We start from the raw sequence: 27889 nt of genomic DNA, 5'->3' as shown, positions 1-27889 counted from the left end.
TGCACGCCGCGCTATGGGAATCCCTATCACGGCCGGTTGTGACACAGCCTGGGAACGAATTGGGTTGAGGTCGGGGGATTGTGGAGGCCAGGTAATCTGCATTATATCACATGCAGCACTCTATCACTCTCCTTCTTGGTCAAATAGCTCTTACACAGCCTGGAGGTGTGTTTTGGGCCATTGTTCTGTTGAAAAATAAATTATAGTCCCACTAAGCGCTAACCAGATGAGATGGAGTATCGTTGCAGAATGCTGTGGTTGCCATTCTGGTTAAGTATGCCTTGAATTCTAAATAAATCACTGACAGTGTCACCAGCAAAGCACCCCCACACCATCACACCTCCTCCTCCATGCTTCACAGTGGGAACCACACATGCAGAGATCATCCGTTCACCTACTCTGCGTCTCACAAAGACATGGCGGTTGGAACCAAAAATCTCACATTTGGACTCATCAGACCAAAGGACAGATTTCCACCGGTCTAATGTCCATTGCTCGTGTTTCTTGGCCCAAGCAAGTCTCTTCTTCTTATTGGTGTCCTTTAGTAGTGGTTTCTCTGCAGCAATTTGATCATTAAGGCCTGATTCACACAGTCTCCTTTGAACAGTTGATGTTGAGATGTGTCTGTTACTTGAACTCTGTGAAGCATTTATTTGGGCTGCAATCTGAGGTCCAGTTAACTCTAATGAACTTATCCTCTGCAGCAGAGGTAACTCTGGCTCTTCCATTCCTGTGGCAGTCCTCATGAGAGCCAGTTTCATCATAGAGCTTGATGGTTTTGCGCTTGACTGCACTTGAAGAAACTTTCTTCAAGTTGGCACTTGAAGAAACAATTGATGGGCTCAAATGCATTAAGAAGGAATTACACAAATTCACTTTTAACAAGGCGCACCTGTTAATTGAAATGCATTCCAGGTGACTACCTCATGAAGCTGGTTGAGAGAATGTCACGAGTGTGCAGATCTGTCAAGGCAATAGGTGGCTACTTTGAAGAATCTCAAATCTATTTGGACTTGTTTAACACTTTTTTGGTTACTGCATGATTCCATATGTGTTATTTCACAGTTTTGATGTCTTTACTATTATTCTAAAATGTAGAAAATAGTGAAAATAAAGGAAAATCCTTGAATGAGTTGGTGTGTCCAAACTTTTGACTGATACTATATATATATATAGTATCAGCTTAAAATCAAGCACACCTCCACGCAATCTCCATAGACAAACATTGGCAGTAGAATGGCCTTACTGAAGAGCTTAGTGACTTTCAACGTGGCATCGTCATATATATATATATATATTTATATACACCTGCTGGTGGTGAAGGGTTCTTTCTCGCTCTCTCCCTCTCTCACTCTATCACACTTCACTTAAAAAAAAAAAAGTGCCGTTCAGGGCTGTCATTAATTCATCCCCCACCAGCTACAAATAATAATGTGAAACTTTACATTTAATGTTCCAGACTTGATTCAACAGAGAATAGAGGATACTTGGGTAAGGTAGAAAATATGCAGGCATGTTCATTAGAATAACTCACAGATCAGATCAGTATGAGGCTAGTTTGCATTAAATAGCTCCAGCAAAAAAAAAAAAAAAAAAGTCAATATTATCACCGACAAAATCAACCTGTGTCAAAGAGTTTGAGTCGGAGCCTGAGAAACATCAAGCCCGCCCACTGAAGTCATGTGGTTGTGTGTTTCTGTTCAGGCCTGTCCTGCTGTTTAGACTTGTGATTTTGACACTTGACAGCGCTTATGTTGGACTACAGTCACACTCCTAGTCAAAAGTGAACGCGACGAGCTCATTTTAAGCCACCAACTGACTGTAAGTGGCCGGTGACTTGTGCATACTGGAAGGAGACTTTGGGGGGGGAAGCTGATACCGTATTCAGTTTCCCCCCTGCACCGAGGAAATGGAGATTACTTCGGAGGAAAAAGCCGAGGAACGCAGGTGAGGGACTCGGCTAACCAAGCTAGCTAACCAAGTTTGAATGTTGATGCTTGTTAGCTAAAGTTAGCTTAGTCGGCTAGCTCGTTGACTACATTTTGGATGTTTACGAATACAAAAACATCTGAAATATATATATTTTTCAAATGTTTTCCTCAGTTCAGTACCATGTCACATCCAATAATACCTCATATGTGTTAGCTAAACTAGCATTCGCTAAACTAACTAACTAGCTAGCTAGCTAGCTAACGTTAGTTAAATAGCTACTTAACCTGCAAACTCGGGAAGAAACCAATGTTTTTTGGTATGGCAAATGGATGCGTCCCCAAGGGTTAGCTGTTTTATAGAATTAACATTGCCGGGGTTAATGAATCATTGTTTGTGTTTGCGGGACAGGCGCCTAACTAGCTGAGGTCAGCCTTTGCTATTTGATTGACTTTTAGTCTCCAGTGTTATCATCTGTGTATGACGCAGGGATTTTGCATGCAATAAATGATCAGTTTATGTAATTCGGCAGCTAACTAACACCACATTTGTACAGTGTTCTAAGGCCAGGGTGTTAGCAACAAGCCACCTCTGTTTGCTAAGTTTTGGGAAGAGGCTCAGTCCTGAAGAAATAGACTATAGCGACAACCGTTTTATCCATGTTGTATTAACTAACTGCCAATCAAAGCAATCCTTTTCGTGCTTTCCACAATACAGACCTTATTGTATGTAATGTACCGTGCTACACTATTTATAAAAGTATGTGGACACCCCTTCAAATAAGTAGATTAGGCTATTTCAGCCACAGCTGTTGCTGACAGCTGTAAAAAAAAGAAAAATCAAGTACACCGCCGCGCAATCTCCATAGACAAACATTGGCAGTAGAATGGCCTTGCTGAAGAGCTTAGTGACTTTCAACGTGGCATCGTCATATGACGATGACACCTTTCCAACAAGTCCGTCCGTCAAATTTCTGCCCTGCTAGAGCACTCGCTACTGATTTCCAAACGGCCTCTGGAAGCAATGTCAGCACTAACAGAACTGTTAGTTGGGAGCTTCATAAAATAGGTTTCCATGGCAGAGCAGCCACACACAATCATGAGATCACCATGCGCAATGCCAAGCATCGGCTGGAGTGGTGTAAAGCTCGCCGCCATTTGACTCCGGAGCAGTGGACACGCATTCTCTGGAGGGATGAATCACGCGTCACCATCTGGCAGTCGGACGGACGAATCTGGGTTTGGCAAATTGCAGGAAAACGCTACCTGCCCAAATGAATAATGCCAACTGTAAAGTTTGGTGGAGGAGGAATAATGGTCTGGGGTTGTTTTTATGGTTTGGGATAGACACCTTAGTTCCAGTGAAGGGAAAATGTAATGCTACAGCATAAAATGACATTCTAGACGTTTCTGTGCTTCCAACTTTGTGGGAACAGTTTGGGCAAGGCCCTTTCCTATTTCAGCCCCAGTGCACAAAGTGAGGTCCATACAGAAGTGGTTTGTCAAGATCGGTGTGGAAGAACTTGACTGGCCTGCACAGAGACCTGACCTCAACCCCATCAAACACCTTTGAGATTAATTGGAACGCCGACTCCCTAATCGCCCAACATCAGTGCCCGACCTCACTAATGCTCTTGTGGCTGAATGGATGCAAGTCTGTGCAGCAATGTTCCAACATCTAGTGGAAAGCCTTCCCAGGAGAGTGGAGGCTATTATAGCAGCAAAGGGAGGGGACCAACTCCATATTAATGCCCGTGATGTTGAAATGAGATGTTTGTCGAGCAGGTGTCCACATACTTTTGGTCATGTAGTGTATTATAAGACAACATGGAAATTGGTGCAAACATTCTCTTTGTGTGTGTATATCAATGCATCAGTGAATTGTGGCTGCACTCAGAGTATGATGCACAAGGTCATTAGTCGTAGACCAGCTCTGACTCAACTGTTTACAATTACAACTAGAGGTCGACCGATTTTATGATATTTCAACACCAATATTGATTTATTGGAGGACGATAAAACGCCGATACCGATTAATCGGCCTTTAAAAAAACAAACCTTTTTTTGATATATATATTTGTAATAATGATAATTACAACAATGCTGAATGAACAATGAACACTTTTATTTTAACTTTCATAAATTTCACAAATAAAATCTATTTCGTTTGAATAAATAATTAAACATTTTCAATTTGGTTTAAATAATGCCAAAACACAGTGTTGGAGAAGAAAGTAAAAGTGCAATATGGGCCATGTAAAAAAAAAAAGAGCTAATGTTCCTTGCTCAGAACATGAGAACATATGAAAGCTGGTGGTTCAATATTCCCAGTTAAGAAGTTTTAGGTTGTAGTTATTATAGGAATTATGACACGTCGACTATTTCTCTCTCTACCATTTGTATTTTATATACCTTTGGCTATTGGATGTTCTTATAGGCACTATAGTATTTGCCAGACTCTCAGGAGTTGATAGGCTTGAAATCATAAACGGCGCTGTGCTTCAAGCATTGATAAGAGCTGCTGACAAACGTGTTTCGAAAGTAAAGTACTATTTGAATGAATGCTTACGAGCCTGCTGCTGCCTACCACCGCTCAGTCAGACTGCTCTATCAATTCATAGACTTAATTATAAAATAATAAACACAGAAATACGAGCCTTAGGTCATTAATATGGTCAAATCCGGAAACTATAATTTTGAAAACAAAACATTTATTCTTTCAGTGAAAGACGGAATCGTTCCGTATGTTATCGAACGGGTGAAATCCTAAGTCTAAATATTGCTGTTACATTGCACAACCTTAAATGTTATGTCATAATTATGTAAAATTCTGGCAAATTAATTACGGTCTTTGTTAGTAAGAAATGGTCTTCACACAGTTTGCAACGAGCCAGGCGGCCCAAACTGCTGCATATACCCTGACTCTGCTGCACTGAACGCAAGAGAAGTGACACAATTTCCCTAGTTAATATTGCCTGCGAACATGAATTTGTTTGTACTAAATATGCAGGTTTAAAAATATATACTTCTATGCATTGATGTTTATGGTTAGGTATGATTGTGCAACAATTGTGCTTTTTTTTTTCTGCTCGCAAATGCGCTTTTGTTAAATCATCACCCTTTTGGCGAAGTTGAAGTAGACTGTGATTGGATGATAAATGAACAGGCACCGCATTGATTACATGCAACGCAGGACAAGCTAGTTAACCTAGTAATATCATCAACCATGTGTAGTTAACTAGTGGTGATGTTAAGATGGATTGTATTTTTATAAGAAGTTTAATGCAAGCCTAGCTACTTAACTTTTTTTTTTTTAAACGCTGCACTCATGTAACAGGTGGTCAGCCTGCCACGCAGTTTCCTCCTGGATGTAATCGGCCATAATCTGCATCCAAAAAGGCCGATTTAACGATTTTTGTTATGAAATCTTAAATCGGCCCAAATTAATTGGCCCTGCTGATTAATCAGCCGACCTTTAATTACAACAACACATAATTCCTAACTTGTTTATTGAACTACACAGATATGAGGGTTTGCACTAGGGGCCCATGCCTCTCCTCATTGCCATGTTGTTGACGTTTGCTTTCATCTGTGTGACTGCTTGGGAGATTGGACCACTCTATAATCACTGAGCGGCGACTCCAGTAGTCACGACGCAGACACACACACACACACACACACACACACACACACACACACACACACACACACACACACACACACACACACACACACACACACACACACACACACACACACACACACACACACACACACACACACACACACACACACACACACACACACACACACACACACACACACACACACACACACACACACACACACACACACACACACACACACACACACACACACACACACACACACACACACACACACACACACACACACACACACACACACACACACACACACACACACACACACACACACACACACCAACCACCTCCTCCTCCTGTAAAACTATCCATTCTCCTTGCTATGGGGAGAATGTGTTTGTCCCATGTTCTGGCCTTTCTCTGGTTTAAAATGGGATGTTAATTTGATTCGAACAGTTCATGGTTGAACTCGTGATAGTCGTCACTTTTGGTACTGCTCACTTAGCACACTGAAAGAGCCTGTAATGGTCATGTGACTTTGTTTACTCCACTCAGCCTATTTCACATCCATAAGGCTGACCAGCCATTTCTCTCAACCACGTCTCCTGAATCAAATTAGATGTATTTTGTTATTGAACCTGAATGGGATGTTTCAGGCATCATTTCTGTCATACTTTCCACCAGATTTGATTCATGCGAAGAACCAAGACTTTTGTGTGTGGGGGAGTGTGTGTGGTGGGGGAGTGTGTGTGGGGAGTGTGTGGGGGAGTGTGTGTGTGTGTGTGGGGAGTGTGTGTGTGTGTGGGAGAGTGTGTGTGTGGGTGGGGGGGGGCAGAGTGGGAGAGTGTGTGGGACAGTGTGTGTGTGTGGGACTGTGTGTGTGTGGGGGGAGTGTGGGTGTGGGGGGCAGAGAGGGAGAGTGTGTGGGACAGTGTGTGTGTGGGGGACTGTGTGGGTGTGGGGACAGTGTGGGTGTGGGGGGGGCAGAGTGTGTGTGTGGGACAGTGTGTGTGTGGGGGGGCAGAGTGTGGGTGTGGGGGGGGCAGGTGGGGTTTTCAGAAAGGGGAGAGTGTGGGAGAGAGGCAACTGAAGGTGGGCTTCATCAGTGCATCACACCACTTTGCAATTAGCTAGAGGTTGTATCCCATTTTTAAAACATATTCTTAATTGATTGAAACTTAAACGTTTTAATACATATTGCAAGGCATGTTGTTTTACCTTGCTTCAAAGTAGCCAAGCCAAAATCAGAACATTATCTGTGAAGGTGTTTATTTTCTATCAACTTTCTTTCATTGTCCAGTAGCCAAAGGCACAATCAACGGCATGTTAGAAAAACCATGTCAGTTGTTGTCTGTTATATCTCCCCCTTTTTCTACATTTCTCTGTCACATGAAACAGTTCTCATGTTGCTGGGCCCTTTTTAACCAGCGTTTTGCCACTAATTACATTATGGAACCAACATTTGCTTCTGGCCTACTGTCTAAACGTTTTTCTTTTTTTATGTTGACTAGGCCTGTCGGTTTTACGAATTTGTGATCTCTTGTCAACTGTCCCGGAGTCTGTTAACAATAAGGTGATTTCTTTCTCTTTTTAATTTTTTTGTTTTTTTTGTTGTTGAATTTTCACCCCTTTTTCTCCCCTTTTTCGTGGTGTCCAATTGTTGTAGTAGCTACTATCTTTTCTCATCGTTACAACTCCCGTACGGCTCGGGAGAGACGAAGGTTGAAAGTCATGCGTCCTCCGATACACAACCCAACCGGCCGCACTGCTTCTTAACAACCCGGAAGCCAGCCGCACCAATGTGTCGGAGGAAACACTGTGTACCCGGCAACCTTGGTTAGCGCGCACTGCGCCCAGCCCGCCACAGGAGTCGCTGGTGCGCGATGAGACAAGGACATTCCTACCGACCAAGCCCTCCGTAACCCGGACGACGCTAGGCCAATTGTGCGTCGCCCCACGGACGTCGCGGCCGGTTACGACAGAGCCTGGGCGCAAACCCAGGGACTCTGATGGCACAGCTGGCGCTGCAGTACAGTGCCTTTAACCACTGTGCCACCCGGGAGGCCCCGGTGATTTCTTTCTCAACAAGCTGACCAATCGAATAGGACGGTGAATTATATATTTTTTTACTACGGGGGTATTGTAGATTGACAGGCTAGTAATTCTGCTGTTCGTTACTCGTCTCGTTTTCTGTTAATATGGACCGTTCTTCTAACGTTTTTAAAGTGCCCATCGGGAATTCGTTACGTCCTCGAATTGCATGAATTTTTTTTGTTTGTTGTTAATATGAATTACCATACTATACGTATGATTTCTGTCATTCTCAACACCGTGGCTGGACGCCCTAATCAGGTTACGCACCCAATGCATATGGGTCTGGTACATTTCTCAAATATCTGTTTTAAAATGTCCGGTGCCACAGTTTCTTACCCAGAAACCTTGGTGTTGTAGTGGTGTGTGTGGGGAAGAGACGGCCAGTTCCAGCTACAGTTGCTGCTGACTTGAGGGAAAAAGGGAAGGAAGTCCTGGAAATGAGCTTGGACGTTGTCTGTTGTGTCTCCTTTTAATGTCACGAGTAACAGTGAACTGCCTTTTCTTGCAACCCCCAAACCCAACAAAGCAGTAATCGATATATAGAACCAAAAATAACAAGGTAGAACAAAAACTCACAAGAAATAAGTAGAACATGAGAAAGCAAGAAGCTGCGTACAGGGTCAGCTCCAGGGTCAGCTCCAGGGTCAGCTCCAGGGTCAGCTCCAGGGTCAGCTCCAGGGTCAGCTCCAGGGTCAGCTCCAGTACCATATTTACAATGTGCAGGGATACTGGAGTGGTAGAGGTAGATAGGTGTAGGGGTAAGGTGACTATATACAGGGTCAGCTCCAGGGTCAGTTCCAGGGTTAGTTCCAGTACCATATTTACAATGTGCAGGGATACTGGAGTGGTAGAGGTAGATATGTATAGTGGTAAGGTGACTAGGCATCAGGATATATGACAGAGTAGCATCAGATGAATGATTGTATGTGAATGCGTGTGTGTAGAGTCAGTATAAATGTTTGTGCATGTTGTGTCTTGTTTTTTTATTAAAAATGTATTTGTAATAATGACAATTACAACAATAATGAATGAACACTTATTTTAAGTTAATATATTACATCAATACAAATCAATTTAGCCTCAAATAAATAGTGAAACATGTTCAATTTGGTTTAAATAATGCAAAAACAAAGTGTTGGAGAAGAAAGTAAAAGTGCAATATGTGCTTGTAAGAAAGCTAACGTTTCAGTTCCTTGCTCAGAACATGAGAACATATGAAAGCCGGTGGTTTCTTTTAACATGAGTCTTCAATATTCCCAGGTAAGAATTTTTAGATTGTAGTTATTATAGGAATTATAGGACTATTTCCCTCTATCATTTGTATTTAATTAACCGTTGACTATTGGAGGTTCTTATAGTCACTTTAGTATTGCCAGTGTAACAGTATAGCTTCCGTCCCTCTCCTCACTCCTACCTGGGCTCGAACCAGCAACACAATGACAACAGCCACCTTCGAAGCAGCATTACCCATGCAGTGCAAGGGAAACAACCACCCCAAGGCTCAGAGCGAGTGAAGTTTGAAACGCTATTAGCCCGCGCTAACTAGCCAGCCATTTCACTTCGGTTACACCAGCCTCATCTCGGGAGTTGATAGGCTTGAAGTCATAAACAGCGCAATGCTTGACGCACAACGAAGAGATGCTGGAAAAACGCACAAGAGTGCTGTTTGAATGAATGTTTACGCGCCTGCTTCTGCCTACCACTGCTCAGTCAGATACTTGTGTGCTCAGTCAGATTATATGCAACGCAGGACACGCTAGATAATATCTAGTAATATCATCAACCATGTGTAGTTAACTTGTGGTTATGATTGTTTTTTATAAGATAAGTTTAATGCTAGCTAGCAACTTACCTTGGCTTACTGCATTTGTGTAACAGGCAGCCTCCTTGTGGAGTGCAATGAGAGAGATGCAGGTCGTTATTACGTCGACTAGTTAACTGTAAGGTTGCAAGATTGGATCCCCCGAGCTGACAAGGTGAAAATCTGTCGTTCTGCCCCTGAACGAGGCAGTTAACCCACCGTTTCTAGGCTGTCATTGAAGATAAGAATGTGTTCTTAACTGACTTGCCAAGTTAAATAAAGATTAAATAAAGGTGTGATTTTTTTTTTTTTGGGCCATTCCGATTAATCGGTCGACCTCTGCCTCTGGATGCAAAGTCTGCACAATAACTGTTAGTCTGGAGCTTCGTGAAATGGGTTTCCACGGCCGAGCTTCTGCACACAAGCCTAAGATCACCATGCGCATTGCCAACCGCTGGCTGGAGTTGTATAACGCTCGCCACCATTTGACAGCAGTGGAAACGCTGGAATAATGGTCTGGGGCAGTTAATGGTTTTCATGGCCCCTTAGTTCCAGTGAAGTGAAATCTTAACGCTACAGCATGCAAAGAATCAAAACTTTTCTGTACTTTCAACTTTGTGGCAACAGTTTGGGAAAGGCTCTTTCCTGTTTCAGCATGAAAATGCCCCCGAGCACAAAGCGAGGTCCATACAGAAATAGTTTGACGAAATCAGTGTGGAAGAACTTGAATGGCCTGCACAGAGACTTGACCTCCACGCCATCGAACACCTTTGAGATGAACTGGAACGCCAACTGCAAGCCAGGTCTAATCGGTTAACATCAGTGCCAGACCTCACTAATGCTCTTGTGGCTGAATGGAAGCAAGTCCCTGCAGCAATGTTCCAACATCTAGTGGAAAGCCGTCCCAGAAGAGTGGAGGCTGTTATAGCAGCAATGTTCCTACATCTAGTGGAAAGCCTTCCCAGAAGAGTGGAGGCTGTTATAGCAGCAATGTTCCAACGTCTAGTGGAAAGCCTTCCCAGAAGAGTGGAGGCTGTTATAGCAGAAATGTTCCTACGTCTAGTGGAAAGCCGTCCCAGAAGAGTGGAGGCTGTTATAGCAGTAAAGAGGGGACCAACTCCATATTAATGCCCATGATTTAAGGAATGAGATGTTCAACAAGCAGGTGTCCACATATTTTTGGTCATGAAGGTATTCCTCTTAACTGCCTGCTCAGGGGCGGAACGACAGATGACTCACTGTTCCTAGGCCGTCATTGAAAATAAGCATTTGTTCTTAACTGACTTGCCTAGTTAAATAAAGGTACATTTTAAAATGAATAGGTGGTTGAGGGTGGACTGTGAATATGCCTACCAGCTGATGTCTGCTCTGTGAATGGAGAATCCATCAGCTCGGATAGCCGTGGGGGGTATCTTGTCCGAAAGCCTTGAGAATATTGCAGTTACGAGTGTCCCGTTGGTAGCAAATCCTTGATCGGAGGTCATCCATTTTACTATCAAGTGACTCCCCCTCTTTTGAAGTTGAAGCTGGAATCTGGGTACATTGGCATATAGACTGGAGGGAAGAGATGGGCAGTTTTCCTCTTCTGCCTCTGTAATGCCAGCATTTTCCTCTTGTTGGAAGTCTATTAAAGGGCCCAGGGCAATGAGTTGAAGCTGTAGTTCAGGGTATGCAAATGCCGATCTGGTGTTCAAATGCTCTTGTCGTTTATATGAAATGAGGATGAATTAAGTTTCATGAATATAAAGTAAGGATAAATGGAACAAGAATCACAAAATAGGGATGTCGCAAAACGGCTGCCTGATTATTTTTAAATTTATTTTTATTTATTTTTTTATCTCGCTATCAATTTCACTTTTGTTTCTCCTGCTTTTCTCCATGCAAGCGGAAACACAGTTCTATTCACTCACTCAGAATAACAATATACACTGAGTACACCAAACATTAGGGACACCTTCCTAATATTCAGTTGCACCCCTTTTCCCCTCAGAACAGCCTCAATTCGTCCGGGCGTAAGACTCTACAAAGTGTGGAAAGCGTTCCACAAGGATCCTTGCCCATGTTGACTACAATGCTTCCCACAGTTATCATGTTGGCTGGATGTCCTTTGGTGGTGGACAATTCTTGATACAAAAGTGAAACTGTTGAGCGTGAAAAAACACAGCAGCGTTGCAGTTCTTGACACAAACCGGTGCGTCTGGCACCTACTACCAAATCCCGTTCAGAGGCACTTTAATATTGTCTTTCCCATTTCATCCTCTGAAATGGCACACATCCTCAATCCATGTCACTTTATCTCTAGACTTAAAAATCATTCTTTAACCTGTGACTCCTCCCTTTCATCTACACTGATTTTGAAGTGGATTTAACAAGTGGCATCGGCAGGGTAGCCTAGTGGTTAGAGTGTAGAGGCGGCAGGGTAGCCTAGTGGTTAGAGCGTTGGACTAGTAACCGGAAGGTTGCAAGTTCAAACCCCCGAGCTGACAAGGTACAAATCTGTCGTTCTGCCCCTGAATAGGCAGTTAACCCACTGTTCCTAGGCTGTTATTGAAAATAAGAATTTGTTCTTAACTGACTTGCCTGGTTAAATAAAGGTAAAATATGGATAAGAGCGTCTGCTAAATGACTTAAATGTAATGTAATATTTTTAAATTAAGGGATCATCACTTTCCCTGGATTCACCTGGACAATCTATGTCAGGGAAAGAGCAGGCGTTTTTAATGTTTTCTTTAGTCTGTGCATTTACTTTTTTGGAGTCAACTGTTGTTTTAAGAGTTTACGATTAGCCGTGGAGATTGTCGCCCACATCACCTTGGCTCTGTAGGCTACAGCTAGTGTCTTAGATGCTCTGCACGGTCACTATGTTGTAAAAACAAAACAACTACTACTTTCTCAACCATTGGGAAACACTTCTTTGCTAATCACATCTAGGCTAACTGTGGGATTAATGACTTCACCAGGAGGCTTTTCTGTTGCACCAATTATAAGGGGTACTCTAAAAAGAAACACCACCACCACAGCATGATGCTGCCACCACCATGCAACACCATAGGGATGGTGCAAGGTTTCCTCCGGACATGATACTTGGCATTCAGGCTAAACAGTTGAATCTTGGTTTCATCAGACCAGAAAATCATTTTCTCATTGTCTGAGAGTCTTTAGGTGCCTTTTACTGAGGAGTGACTTCCAAACGTTTATCTCTCTGCTCAACTGTCTGCTCTTGATTGTTTTGGATGGAGCACGAGTTCATTCAAACCTGACTTCTCTTTCTCTCTCTCTCTCTCCAGGAGGGAACACTGGAAGCTGCTGTCTAGTCTAAAGACCACGGTGGAGGGCCTGGTGTCCAGCAGCAACCCCAACGTGTGGTCTCGCTACGGGGGTCTGCAGCGGCTGCACAAGGACATGAACCACATCCTCAGCCACGGCCTCAAGCACGAGCAGGTCAGGCCACTGGAATGACTACTCTTCTACGATTGTCATTTTGTAGTTTTTTTGAGAAAAGCTTGGCTTACACAAGGCACTGTTATTTGTCTGTTTTCCAGACGCTCTGTCATGTTATTGCCATGGAGCATCTGCTCAATGGAACTTCTGCTTTCCTTCCTTACATTTTATTTGAGTCAGGGTGCAAAAGAGTGAGCAGGGAATTATATGCTTCAAGGTAATAATTTAAAATATTCCAACCTTAAAACATATATTAATTAGAATCACAAAAATGATCTGATGTTGTGTAGTTTGTCAGAATTAGAACAAGGACGTTTTTTGTTCCTTTTTCTGAATGTAAGCAGGGTGCAAGTGGGAAACAAATGATTAGAGGAGCTATCGACAGACAAGTTGTTCTATCGTGTTCCTTACAGGACATTCTGTCTCCACCCGTGCAGGGAATCAACTGTTAGGCTGGCAGAATATTATGAAACGTGTTGCGGATTAAAGAACCAGTGTGTCTGTGTAGTGGAAAAACACTGACTGTCTGAGGAAGGCGTGGCTTAATATTTTAACGTGTGTGTGTGTGTGTGTGTGTGTGTGTGTTATAAAGACTGTGTTTGCATTCTTGACTTTAGAGCGGCTTTCGTGAATTAACTGTACTAACCTTTTGCATAAGCGGAGTCTTTACCCAATTATTATTAAACCCAGGGTTTTACGAACCTCGGATTAGTCAAAGTTTATTGATTGTTAGTTATTATCATTGTGATTGAAAATTTCTCGTGACAAAGAGCTGCTGACAATGAACAGATCATAATTGTTCTGCTTTTTCTCAGATTCTATTTAGTATTTTTTTTTATGCTGGAAGATGAGCCTCATACCAATGCCATTGTACTGTAGTAAAAGGCTGGTTTTGCGTTGCAGGTGTACTACAAGCAGAAAGACTACTGGCCCTTTGTGTGGCGTGTCCGCTCCGTCAGCCCTCACCTGGCCTCTCATGTAGAACAGGTATGTCAGCCCTCACCTGGCCTCTCATGTAGAACAGGTACGTCAGCCCTCACCTGGCCTCTCATGTAGAACAGGTACGTCAGCCCTCACCTGGCCTCTCATGTAGAACAGGTACGTCAGCCCTCACCTGGCCTCTCATGTAGAACAGGTACGTCAGCCCTCACCTGGCCTCTCATGTAGAACAGGTACGTCAGCCCTCACCTGGCCTCTCATGTAGAACAGGTACGTCAGCCCTCACCTGGCCTCTCATGTAGAACAGGTACGTCAGCCCTCACCTGGCCTCTCATGTAGAACGGGTATGTTATCTCCTTCCAATGACGATTCACCCCGTGTATATTATGGTGGATCCAGTACAGTTTGTTGTGACCACAGACATCAGCTGCATCCCAAATGGCACCCTATTCCCTACTTAGTGCACTACCTTATGACCCCTGGTCAAAAGAAGTGCACTAAGTAGGGAATAGGATGCCACTATGAGGCCTGGTGAATAGAAGTGCATCTTATAGGGAGTAGGATGCCACTATGAGGCCTGGTGCTAATTTGATGCTAAATCTGAACTGGTAGGTCCACGGTTGACAATGAGTTTTTAAAAAAGGACCATAGTGACTTTCTTACTTGGGTCATACTTCATCAACATCCTTGTCAACCTCTGCTGCTCTCTTAATTAACTCAGCTAGCCCTTTTTACATTAGCACAAACAGATCTCAGACCAGGCTACTGTTACATACCAAACAGATCTCAGACCAGGCTACTGTTACATACCAAACAGATCTCAGACTAGGCTACTGTTACATACCAAACAGATCTCAGACCAGGCTACTGTTACATACCAAACAGATCTCAGACCAGGCTACTGTTACATACCAAACAGATCTCAGACCAGGCTACTGTTACATACCAAACAGATCTCAGACCAGGCTACTGTTACATACCAAACAGATCTCAGACCAGGCTACTGTTACATACCAAACAGATCTCAGACCAGGCTACTGTTACATACCAAACAGATCTCAGACCAGGCTACTGTTACATACCAAACAGATCTCAGACCAGGCTACTGTTACAGATCTCAGACCAGGCTACTGTTACATACCAAACAGATCTCAGACCAGGCTACTGTTACAGATCTCAGACCAGGCTACTGTTACAGATCTCAGACCAGGCTACTGTTACAGATCTCAGACCAGGCTACTGTTACAGATCTCAGACCAGGCTACTGTTACAGATCTCAGACCAGGCTACTGTTACAGATCTCAGACCAGGCTACTGTTACAGATCTCAGACCAGGCTACTGTTACATACCAAACAGATCTCAGACCAGACTACTGTTACAGATCTCAGACAGCTGGAGAGACTGGGATCAGCCACAGAGAGAGTGGTCACCTGTTTATATAATGGTTATGTGAGCACAGCTTTGATGTGAGTTTCTCTCTCATATTTCAAATGTCATATGTCTCTATAAACAGTGTTGTAATGATGTGCAAATAGTTAAAGTACAAAAGGGAATATAAATAAATATGGGTTGTATTTACAATGGTGTTTGTTCTTCACTGGTTGCCCTTTTCTGTGGCAACAGGTCACAAATGTTGCTGCTGTGATGGCACACTGGTATTTCACCCAGTAGATATGGGAATTTATCAAAACAGGATTTGTTTTTTAAATCTGTGTAATCTGAGGGAAATATGTCTCTAATATGGTCATACATTTGGCAGGAGTTTTGGAAGTGCAGCTCAGTTTCCATCTCATTTTCTGGGCAGTGGGCGCATAGCTTGTCTTCTCTTGAGAGCCAGGTCTGCCTACGGCGGCCTAGCTCAATAGCAAAGCTATGCTCACTGAGTCTGTACATAGCCAAAGCTTTCCTTAAGTTTGGGTCAGCGACAGTGGTCAGGTATTCTACCACGGAGTACTCTCTGTTTAGGGCCCACTTGCGTTTTAGTTTGCTCTCTTTTTTTGTTAATTGTTTCGAAGGTGTCAAGTAATTTTCTCATGATTTGGTTGGGTCTAATTGTGTTGCTGTCCTGGGGCTCTGTGTGGTCTGTTTGTGAACAGAGCCCCAGGACCAGCTTCCTTAGGGGACTCCAGGTTCATCTCTCTGTAGGTGATGGCTTTGTTATGGAAGGTTTGGGAATCGCTTCCTTTTTTTCGGTGGTTGTCAAATTATTATTTTTCTGGATTTTGATAATTAGCGGATATCGACCTAATTCTGCTCTGCGTTCTCAATTTTGGTGTTTGTCCCATTGTGTGAATTCTTGGTTGGTGAGCCGGGCCCCAGACCTCACAACCGTAAAGGGCAATGGGTTAAATAACTGATTCAAGTGTTTTTCTCTCTCTATTGATTTCTCTCCATCCTCTCATCTATTCTCCCTCTTTGTTTTTCCTCCTCCTTACCCTTCTATTCCATCACTTCCCCTCTCTCTCTCTCCTATATACTCCTATTTTCTCGCTCTCTCTCTCTCCCATCACGTCTCTCCTTCCCCTCTCTCTCTCTCTCCCTCTACCAACACCTCTCTCCTTCCCCTCTCTCTCTCTCTCTCCCTCTACAAACACCTCTCTCCTTCCCCTCTCTCTCTCTCCCTCTACAAACACCTCTCTCCTCCCCTCTCTCTCTCTCCCTCTACCAACACCTCTCTCCTCCCCCCTCTCTCTCTCCCTCTACCAACACCTCTCTCCTTCCCCTCTCTCTCTCCCTCTACCAACACCTCTCTCTCTCTCTCCCTCTCTCTCTCTCTCTCTCCCTCTACCATCACCTCTCTCCTTCCCCTCTCTGGCCCTGTAGTTTAGTAAGCTGGAGCCTGTGCTGAGCAGTGGGCTGAAGAGTGTTGGGGAGGGTTACAAGGCCGAGCGCTGGCTGCTGCACAGCCTACAGGTCCACCTGCTGTCAGCCCAGCTCCGACCCCTGCTCAAACACCAGGGACACACGAGCAAGTACTACAATGGTAAGAGTGGGAGACAAAACAGATTTGGCATTTGAACCCAACAAAAATCTGCCTGATGAGTGGGCGGGGGAGTGAGAGTGGGCGGAGTGAGTGGGCGAGTGAGTGGGTGGGGGGAGTGAGGAGTGAGTGGGCGGGGGGAGAGTGGGCGGGGGAGTGGGTGGGGGGAGTGAGAGTGGGCGGGGGAGTGGGCGGGGTGAGTGGGCGGGGTGAGTGGGCGGGGGAGTGGGCGGGAGGAGAGTGGGGGGGAGTGAGGTGGGGGGAGTGAGAGTGGGCGGGGGAGTGAGAGTGGGCGGGGGAGTGAGAGTGGGCGGGGGAGTGAGAGTGGGCGGGGAGTGAGAGTGGGCGGGGAGTGAGAGTGGGCGGGGAGTGAGAGTGGGCGGGGAGTGAGAGTGGGGGGGAGTGAGAGTGGGCGGGGGAGGGAGTGGGCGGGGAGTGAGAGTGGGCGGGGGAGTGAGAGTGGGCGGGGGAGTGAGAGTGGGCGGGGGTGAGTGGGCGGGGAGTGAGAGTGGGCGGGGGGAGAGTGGGCGGGGAGTGGGGGGGGGGGGGAGTGGGAGTGGGCGGGGGCGGGGGAGTGGGCGGGGGCGGGGAGTGAGAGTGGGCGGGGAGTGGGCGGGGGCGGGGGGAGTGGGCGGGAGAGTGGGCGGGGGGGGAGTGAGAGTGGGCGGGAGAGTGGGCGGGGCGGGGGGGGGAGTGGGCGGGAGAGTGGGCGGGGGCGGGGAGTGAGAGTGGGCGGGAGAGTGGGCGGGGGCGGGGGAGTGGGTGGGCGGGAGAGTGGGCGGGGCGGGGGAGTGAGAGTGGGCGGGAGAGTGGGCGGGCGGGGGAGTGAGAGTGGGCGGGAGAGTGGGCGGGGGCGGGGGGAGTGGGCGGGAGAGTGGGCGGGGGCGGGGGGGAGAGTGGGCGGGAGAGTGGGCGGGGAGGGAGTGGGCGGGGAGTGGGAGTGGGCGGGGGGGAGTGGAGTGGGCGGGAGAGTGGGAGTGGGCGGGAGAGTGGGGGGGAGTGGGCGTGGGCGGGGAGTGGGCGGGAGAGTGGGAGTGGGGGGGAGTGGGAGTGGGCGGGGGAGTGAGAGTGGGCGGGGGAGTGGGCGGGGGAGTGGGAGTGGGCGGGGGGGTGGGAGTGGGCGTGGGAGTGGGCGGGGGAGTGGGAGTGGGCGGGAGAGTGGGAGTGGGCGGGGGAGTGGGCGGGGGGTGAGAGTGGAGTGGGCGGGGAGTGAGAGTGAGAGTGGGCGGGGGAGTGAGAGTGAGAGTGGGCGGGGGAGTGAGAGTGGGCGGCACACCAATCATTCTCTCCCTGTCTCTCTGTGTGGGTGTGAGGTTGAGCCAAACCAATACCATTTGCAAATAGAAATTTGATGAAAGAATGATGTAATCAATCATCTGGGTCTTGGATGTTGATTGACTGAGTGTATTATTGATTTTTACACTGCCCCTATCTTATCTTGACTTTCTCCCTTTTCTCTCCTCTCTCTCTCTCCCCATGCCTCTGTCTCTCTGTCTCTCTGTCTCTCTGTCTCTCTGTCTCTCAGTGGAGGCCTTTCTGCTGAGTGAGCCCCATGTGGCGGCCATGTTCCAGTGTCTGGAGGCCGTGGAGCAAAACAACCCCCGTCTTCTGGCCCTTGTCAACACAGTTAAGGTGACACACGCAGATATAGATAGAGTTGAGCAGGCACACCAATCATTCTCTCTCTGTGTGCTTGTTGGTGTCTCAGGCTCCTATCCCTGATATGCTCTTCAGTGGCTGATCTCTCTCTCTCTCTGTCTCTCTCTCTCTCTCCTCTCTCTCTCTCTCTCTACCTCTCTCTACCTCTCTCTACCTCTCATTCCTTATGTCTTTTCCATTACCTCTCAGCTTTGCCAATCTGAAATGATTTCCTTTTTTCTCTTCATGTTTTTACTTGAATTTTCTTTCCCCTATACTTCATTTTCTGTGTCTGTATTCATATCTTATAGTACCCCTCCTCTAATCCACCCCCTCTCTCTTCCTCTCTCAGCTGTCCACTCTAATGTGCTCTCCGTACATGGAGGGCCTGTTGAAGAGTCAGACTCTGGGTGTTCTGCCGGGGGGCGGCTGGAGGTCCGGGGAATGTCAGGGTCCCCCCAGAGGGGAGCTCAACCACAGGCTCACCACCTCCCAGTGCTCCCTCCCCCACCGAGACGGAGGACTCACGCCCAACAGTAATAACACAGGGGCCATCTCAGAGAGCAACTCAGGTGAGGGAGGAGTGAAGGGACATAGGGAGAGGGATAATGAGGTAGGGAAGGAGAGGGGTAATGGGGAGGGAGAGGGGTAATGGGGAGGGAGAGGGGTAATGGGGAGGGAGAGGGATAATGGGGAGGGAGAGGGATAATGGGGTAGGGAAGGAGAGGGATAATGGGGAAGGAGAGGGGTAATGGGGAAGGAGAGGGGTAATGGGGAAGGAGAGGGGTAATGGGGAAGGAGAGGGGTAATGGAGAGGGGTAATGGGGAGGGAGGGAGAGGGGTAATGGGGAGGGAGGGAGAGGGGTAATGGGGAGGGAGGGAGAGGGGGTAATGGGGAGGGAGGGAGAGGGGTACTGGGGGAGGGAGGGAGAGGGGTAATGGGGGAGGGAGGAGGTACTGGGGAGGGAGGGGTACTGGGGAGGGAGAGGGTTAGTAGGGAGGGAGGTACTGGGGAGGGAGAGGGTTAATGAGGTGGGGAGGGAGAGGGTTAATGAGGTGGGGAGGGAGAGGGTTAATGAGGTGGGGAGGGAGAGGGTAATGGGGAGGGAAAGAAATAGGGAGAGGTGGATGGTGAGAGGGGGGAGAGGGGTGAGAGAGGGCGGGTAGAGGGGGATGGTGAGAGATGGGGGACAGTGGGGGAGACTATATTGGAGCAACAGTTTGGAGGTTAGACTAGACATGCGCTCTGTGGCGGTAGGTAGCATGCTGTTTAAGACCGCTGGGCCAGTAACTGAAAGTCAGAGCCGACGTGCCCCTGAGCACTGACACTTAACCCTAATTGCTCCTGTAAACCACTGTGGACAAGTGTAAAATGTCAATGTTTTTGCGTCATCATTACAACAGGTCAATGTCCATAATGAGTCACTCTGGTCCACAATGAGTCACTCTGGTCCACAATGAGTCACTCTGGTCCACAATGAGTCACTCTGGTCCACAATGAGTCACTCTGGTCCACAATGAGTCATGGTCTGGTCCACAATGAGTCACTCTGGTCCACAATGAGTCACTCTGGTCCACAATGAGTCACTCTGGTCCACAATGAGTCACTCTGGTCCACAATGAGTCACTCTGGTCCACAATGAGTCACTCTGGTCCACAATGAGTCACTCTGGTCCACAATGAGTCACTCTGGTCCACAATGAGTCACTCTGGTCCACAATGAGTCACTCTGGTCCACAATGAGTCACTCTGGTCCACAATGAGTCACTCTGGTCCACAATGAGTCACTCTGGTCCACAATGAGTCACTCTGGTCCACAATGAGTCACTCTGGTCCACAATGAGTCACTCTGGTCCACAATGAGTCACTCTGGTCCACAATGAGTCAGTCAATGAGTCACTCTGGTCCACAATGAGTCACTCTGGTCCACAATGAGTCACTCTGGTCCACAATGAGTCACTCTGGTCCACAATGAGTCACTCTGGTAATGAGTCACTCTGGTCCACAATGAGTCACTCTGGTCCACAATGAGTCACTCTGGTCCACAATGAGTCACTCTGGTCCACAATGAGTCACTCTGGTCCACAATGAGTCACTCTGGTCCACAATGAGTCACTCTGGTCCACAATGAGTCACTCTGGTCCACAATGAGTCACTCTGGTCTGGTCCACAATGAGTCACTCTGGTCCACAATGAGTCACTCTGGTCCACAATGAGTCACTCTGGTCCACAATGAGTCACTCTGGTCCACAATGAGTCACTCTGGTCCACAATGAGTCACTCTGGTCCACAATGAGTCACTCTGGTCCACAATGAGTCACTCTGGTCCACAATGAGTCACTCTGGTCCACAATGAGTCACTCTGGTCCACAATGAGTCACTCTGGTCCACAATGAGTCACTCTGGTCCACAATGAGTCACTCTGGTCCACAATGAGTCACTCTGGTCCACAATGAGTCACTCTGGTCCACAATGAGTCACTCTGGACCACAATGAGTCACTCTGGACCACAATGAGTCACTCTGGACCACAATGAGTCACTCTGGACCACAATGAGTCACTCTGGACCACAATGAGTCACTCTAGTGGTAAACCAACACGCTCCCCACCCAACCTGACAGAGCTTGCGAGGATATGTGGAGAACAATGGGAGAAACTCTCCAAATACAGGTGTGCCAAGCTTGTAGCGTCATATCCAAGAAGACTCCGGGATATAATGGGTAGAAAAGGTGCTTCAACAAAGTACTGAGTTAAGGGCCTGAATACTTGTGAGATTTCAGTTTTTTATTTTTTATTTTGATAAATGTGCAAAAAAAAAAAGTTGTTGCTTTGTCATTTATAGTGTGTTGGTTGAAGAGGGGGAAGGGGGGGCAATTTAATACATTTTAGAAATAAGGCTTTAACCTAACAAACTGTGGAAAAAGTCAAGGGGTCTGAATACAGAGTTATATTTTTAAGTCTGATTTAGCCCATACTGTTCTTTTTTCCCTTCTAGACTCCACTCCAGCCGCTAGGGCCTCGGGAGCCCCCTGGGGGTGTGTGGGGGGGTCTGAGGGAGATGGCGAAAGGGGCATGAGCCCCCCTCCCGGTCCCTCAGTGGTGGTCCCCTCCATCGCCTTGACAGAGCCCGCCTCCCCATGCCCTGCCCACTCCGACGCCCTAGACTCTGGCGAGGGCGACTACGACGACGGCCCCGAGTATCTGGCTATCGGTAACCTGGGGCATCGTAGTAATCGCCGCGACTCTCAAAGCTCCACCCCCGGTGGCGATCCTTGCGGCGGCGAATCGGATGGTGAGATTCAGGTCCAGTCCCCTGGAAGGAGCTCCTTGGCTTCGGTCCCACCTCCCACACCTCGAAGGTCATCCTTTTCAGAGGGTCAGAGAGAGCCGGGTCGGGGGGGCAGCAGAGGGCACGTCCGCTCAATGTCCGACACAGGGATCAACAGCAAACATAGACATGGTGAGCGTGTGTGTGTGTGCAGCAGGTGAGAGGCTAGGGTATGTTTTCTGAGCGTGAGAGCAAGCCTGTAAGTGTCTTTTATGTTGTTTTGGTGTGAATTGAAATGTTAAAAAAAAGTCATTCCGATGTGCTTGCATTGCATCAGCTGAATGTGTGTAAGACCAAGGTTTGTGTAAGAGTTTGGCTATGCTGCAGAGAGAGGGTCCGCATGCCTAGGGGGTGTGAATCAAATCCTGCACATTTCTTGTCTCTCTGATGCTCAGTTACCACAGTGCCACTGCTACTAAAACTACCTGTCTCTCTGATGCTCAGTTACCACAGTGCCACTGCTACTAAAACTACCTGTCTCTCTGATGCTCAGTTACCACAGTGCCACTGCTACTAAAACTACCTGTCTCTCTGATGCTCGGTTACCACAGTGCCACTGCCTCTAAAACTACCTGTCTCTCTGATGCTCGGTTACCACAGTGCCACTGCTTCTAAAACTACCTGTCTCTCTGATGCTCAGTTACCACAGTGCCACTGCTACTAAAACCACTTTACTTTACCCTCATCCTCTATTTTCACACTGCTAACCGCTCTCCTCTCAATTCAAATCAACGGGCTTGATTGTCATTGGAACACGTGTTTACATTATGAAAGTAAATTGAATAGGCAATAAAGAATTTGTAAATTAACAAGGGGAACCCTCACAAAAGTTTTTGAAGAATATAATAGACATTTCAAATGTTATATTATTGGCTTTGTACAGTGTTGTAACAATGTGCAAGTAGTTGAAGTACAAAAGGGAAAATAAATCAGCAGAAAGACATCGATTGTGCAACCAGGGCTGGTAAAACCCCTGGATCATTGTTATTCTAACTTCCACGACTCATATAAGGCCCTCCCCTGCCCTCCTTTCGGAAAAGCTGACCACGACTCCATTTTGTTGCTTCCAGCCTATAGACAGAAGCTGAAACAGGAAGCTCCCGCGCTCAGGGCTGTTCAATGCTGGTGGATTGGGATATGTCCCGCATTGCGTCCAACAACAACATTGACGAATACGCTGATTCAGTGAGCGAGTTCGTTAGAAAGTGCATCGGCGACGTCGTACCCACAGCAACTATTAAACATTTCCAAACCTGAAACCGTGGATTGATGGCAGCATTCTTGCGAAACTGAAAGCGTGAACCACTGCTTTTAATCAGGGCAAGGTGACCGGAAACATGACCGAATACAAACAGTGTAACTATTCCCTCCGCAAGGCAATCAAACAAGCTAAGCGTCTGTATAGATACAAAGTAGTCACAATTCAACGGCTCAAACACACGAGGTATGTGGCAGGGTCTACAGTCAATAACGGATTACAAAAAGAAAACCAGCCCCGTCGCGGACCATGATGTCTTGCTTCCAGACAGACTAAATAACTTCTTTGCTCGTTTTGAGGACAATACAGTGCCACTGACACGGCCCGCTACCAAAACCTGTGGACTGTCCTTCACTGCAGCTGACGTGAGTAAAACATTTAAACGTGTTAACCCTCGCAAAAGGCTGCAGGCCCAGACGGCATCCCTAGCCACATCCTCAGAGCATGCGCAGACCAGTTGGCTGGTGTGTTTACGGACATATTCAATCAAACCTTATCCCAGTCTGCTGTCCCTACATGCTTCGAAAGGGCCACCATTGTTCCTGTTCCCAAGAAGGCTAAGGTAACTGAGCTAAACAACTACCGCCCCGTAGCACTCACTTCCGTCATAATGAAGTTCTTTGAGAGACTAGTCAAGGACCACCCTACCTGACACCCTAGACCCACTCAAATTTGCTTACCGCCCCAATAGGTCCACAGACGACGCAATTTCAAATCAAATCAAATTTTCAACCACACTCCCCTAACCCATCTGGACAAGAGGAATACCTATGTGAGAATGCTGTTCATCGACAAGAGCTCAGCATTTAATACCATAGTACCCTCAACTCGTCATCAAGCTCGAGACCCTGGGTCTCGACACCGCCCTGTGCAACTGGGTACTGGACTTCCTGACGGGCCGCCCCCAGGTGGTGAGGGTAGGTAACATCTCCACCCCGCTGATCTCCACACATCACGGACAAACTGAATTGGTCCACCGACACAAACCGTGTTGTAAAGAAGGCGCAGCAGTGCCTCTTCAACCTCAGGAGGCTGAAGAAATTTGGCTTGTCACCAAAAGCACTCACAAACTTCTACAGATGCACAATCGAGAGCATCCTGTCGGGCTGTATCACCGCCTGGTACGGCAACTGCTCCGCCCACAACCGTAAGGCTCTCCAGAGGGTAGTGAGGTTTGCACAACGCATCACCGGGGGCAAACTACCTGCCCTCGAGGACACTTACCACCCGATGTCACAGGAAGGCCATAAAGATCATCAAGGACAACAACCACCCGAACCATTGCCTGTTCACCCCGCTATCATCCAGAAGGCGTGGTCAGTACAGGTGCATCAAAGCTGGGACCGATAAACTGAAAAACAGTTTCTATATCAAGGCCATCAGACTGTTAAACAGCCACCACTAACATTGAGTGGCTGCTGCCAACACACTGAATCAACTCCAGCCACTTTAATAATGGGAATTGATGGAAAAAATGTATCACTAGCCACTTTAAACAATGCCACTTAATGTTTACATACCCTACATTACTCATCTCATATGTATATACTGTACTCGATACCATCTACTGCATCTTGCCTATGCCGCTCTGTACCATCACTCATTCATATCTTTATGTACATATTCTTTATCCCTTTACACTTGTGTGTGTATAAGGTAGTAGTTGTGGAATTGTTAGGTTAGATTACTCGTTGGTTACTACTGCATTGTCGGAACTAGAAGCACAAGCATTTCGCTACACTCTCATTAACATCTGCTAACCATGTGTATGTGACAAATAAAATTTGATTTGATAGGTGGTATTTACAATGTTGTTTGTGTTCCACTGGTTGCCCTTTTCTCATGGCAACCAGCCACACATCTTTCTGCTGTGATGGCACTCTGAGGTATTTCACCTAACAGATATGGGAGTTTATCAATGTTTGATTTGTTTTCAAATTCTTTGGGTCTGTGTGATCTGTGGGAAATATGTGTCTCTGTACTCATACATTTGGCAGGAGGTTAGGAGCTCAGTTTCCACCTCATTTTGTGGGCAGTGTGCACATAGGCAGACCTGGCTCTCAAGAGAAGACCGGCTATGGCGGCTCTGTACGCAGTCAGAAGATTTTCTTCATTTTGGGTCAGTCAGTGGTAAGGTATTCTGCTGCTGTTTACTCTCTGTTTAGGGCCAAATAGCATTCTAGTTTGCTTTGTTTTTTAAATTTATTTTTTAATTACTTGACACATGGGAAATAATTATCTTTTTGCTTTGTTTGGGTCTAAATGTGTTTCTGTCCTGGGGTTCTGTGGGGTCCGTTTCCTTTTGATGGCATAGAAGGCCCTTGTCTTGTGTCTCAGTTCCTTCACAGCCTTGTGGACGTTTCCTTTTGGTGCTAATGTTTAGGCAGAGCTAGGTGTCCTTTGTGCTCTTAGGGCAATGGTGTCTAGATAAAATGATATTTGTTGGCTTGGCTACTGGACCTTTTTTGGAACATTATTTTTGTCTTACTAGGTCTGACCGAATCTGTGCAGAAGATCTAGGTGCTGCTGTAGGCCCTCCTTGGTTAGGGACAGAATTACCAGGTAGTCTGCAAACAGTAGACATTTGATTTTGGAGTCTAGCAGTGTGAGGCCGGGTGATGCAGACTGTTCTAATCCCCACGCCAATTCATGGATATATATGTTGAAGAGGGTGGGGCTCAAGCTGCATCCCTGCCTCATTCTATTGCCCTGAGGAAAGAAATATGTGTGTTTATTGCACATTTTAACTGTAAACTTGTTCTTTGTGTACATTTGATTTTGTTTTTCCACCATTAATTTATATAGCAGACCCTTTTGAGTCAAAAGCTTTTTTTGATATCATCAAAGCATGAGAAGACTTTGCTTCTTTTTTTGTTCGTTCGTCAACAAGGGTGTGCAGGGTGTATGCGATAGGAAGCCAATTTGACATTTGCGCAGGACATTGTTTTCGCTGAGGAAATGTGGAGTCTGCTGTTGATACTGCAGAGGATTTTTTTTTGATTGCTGCTGGTGCATATTACACGGTAATTTATTGGGGTCAAATTTGAGTCTACTTTTGTGGATTTGGGGTGATCAGGACTTCGATTCCAAATATTTGGGAAGATTCCAGAGCTGAGGGTAATGCTGAAGGGTTTAAGTATAGCCAGTTTGAATTTGTGGTCTGTATATTTTATCGTTTAGTATACCATCAACATTGTTGGTGTAGTGACGCATATTTTGAATCAAACATTTGTCGTAGGTAAGATTCCTAAATCTTGGACAACCGCTTTTGTTTCACCACTCCTCAAGGGAGGTGATGGTAGTGAGTTGGATAATTATCTGCCCATCTCTAAGCTCTCCTTTTTGGCTAAACTTCTAGAGTCATTGGTGAATAGGCAACTACAATCTTCTTTAACTGTTAACAATACTCTTTCCGGTAATCAATCTGGCTTTAGACCTAAACACAGTACTATTACGGCCACTGTACGTGTTGTAAATGATATTACTAATGCCCTTGATAATAGAAAGTACTGTGCCTCCTTGTTCATTGGTTTATCTAAAGCTTTTGACACTGTAGACCATGCAATACTTTTGGGTAATCTGTCGTCGATAGGACTGGGATTGGATGCCTGTCGTTTGGTTTCATGACTATCTTAAGGATAGTAGTCAGGCTGTTAGAGTCGACAGCATCCAGTCAGAGCCATTAGTTAGGTATGGCTGCCTTTTCCTGTTACGCTCCTCGCCTATGGAATAAGCCTGCAGACTAAACTTAGACTTGAGACTCTTGTCCCCCTGTTGCTCATTTTAAATATTTAAAATGAGCATTTTTATTTTTGTATTGCTTGTAACTTTTGGGTAATGCAAGTTATTGTGCTGTTAGTGGGAATAACCTGTTTAGTGGGAATAACCTGTTTAGGGGGAATAACCTGTTTAGGGGGAATAACCTAAATGTGTAAATGTAACCTGTTGCAGTATTTTTTTGTTGTGTTATCTGTGATGGTTTTGTTCGTCTTGTGTAGTTTTGAAAATCATTGTAGCTAAACTGTATGTGTAAACATGTATACGCAGGGCCCAGCTGTAAAAGATAACTTTGTCTCAGGCTGTGATCCTTGTTGAAATAAAGGTGGTATAATTTTTTTTATTTCACCTTTATTTAACCAGGAGGCTAGTTGAGAACACCTTTATTTAACCAGGGAGGCTAGTTGAGAACACCTTTATTTAACCAGGGAGGCTAGTTGAGAACACCTTTATTTAACCAGGGAGGCTAGTTGAGAACACCTTTATTTAACTAGGGAGGCTAGTTGAGAACACCTTTATTTAACCAGGGAGGCTAGTTGAGAACACCTTTATTTAACCAGGGAGGCTAGTTGAGAACACCTTTATTTAACCAGGGAGGCTAGTTGAGAACACCTTTATTTAACCAGGGAGGCTAGTTGAGAACAAGTTCTCATTTGCAACTGCGACCTGGCCAAGATAAAGCATAGCAGTGTGAACAGACAACACAGTTACACATGGAGTAAACAATTAACAAGTCAGTAACACCAGTAGAAAAAAAGGGGAGTCTATATATATTGTGTGCAAAAGGCATGAGGAGGTAGGCAAATAATTACAATTTTGCAGATTAATACTGGAGTGATAAATGATCAGATGGTGATGTACAGTTAGAGATATTGGTGTGCAAAAGAGCAGAAAAGTAAAATAAAAACAGTATGGGGATGAGTTAGGTGAAAATGGGTGGGCTATTTACCAATAGACTATGTACAGCTGCAGCGATCGGTTAGCTGCTCAGATTGCAGATGTTTGAAGTTGGTGAGGGAGATAAGTCTCCCAACTTCAGCGATTTTTGCAATTCGTTCCAGTCACAGGCAGCAGAGTACTG

General features: G+C 46.1%; 1 protein-coding gene across 3 annotated transcripts in view; it reads left to right on the top strand.

Moving 5' to 3' along the window:
* The first annotated feature begins 1657 nt into the window (after positions 1-1657).
* Positions 1658-27889, top strand: part of LOC123996802 (run domain Beclin-1-interacting and cysteine-rich domain-containing protein-like) — a 63099-nt gene continuing 36867 nt past the window's right edge. For 2 of the 3 annotated variants that reach the window (XM_046300525.1, XM_046300514.1), the window contains exons 1-7: positions 1658-1947; positions 12734-12887; positions 13791-13874; positions 16651-16810; positions 18333-18439; positions 18798-19017; positions 21441-21905. In XM_046300525.1, coding sequence (XP_046156481.1) covers positions 1910-1947; positions 12734-12887; positions 13791-13874; positions 16651-16810; positions 18333-18439; positions 18798-19017; positions 21441-21905 — 1228 coding nt within the window. In that variant the 5' untranslated portion in view covers positions 1658-1909. The remainder of the gene's footprint in view (positions 1948-12733; positions 12888-13790; positions 13875-16650; positions 16811-18332; positions 18440-18797; positions 19018-21440; positions 21906-27889) is intronic. The other variant, XM_046300534.1, reaches the window with a different exon arrangement.

The sequence above is a fragment of the Oncorhynchus gorbuscha genome, linkage group LG02 (assembly GCF_021184085.1).
Source record: "Oncorhynchus gorbuscha isolate QuinsamMale2020 ecotype Even-year linkage group LG02, OgorEven_v1.0, whole genome shotgun sequence".
NCBI lineage: Eukaryota > Metazoa > Chordata > Actinopteri > Salmoniformes > Salmonidae > Oncorhynchus > Oncorhynchus gorbuscha.
The sequence above is the reverse complement of the archived record's forward strand: the minus strand, read 5'-3'. Positions and strand labels throughout refer to the sequence as shown.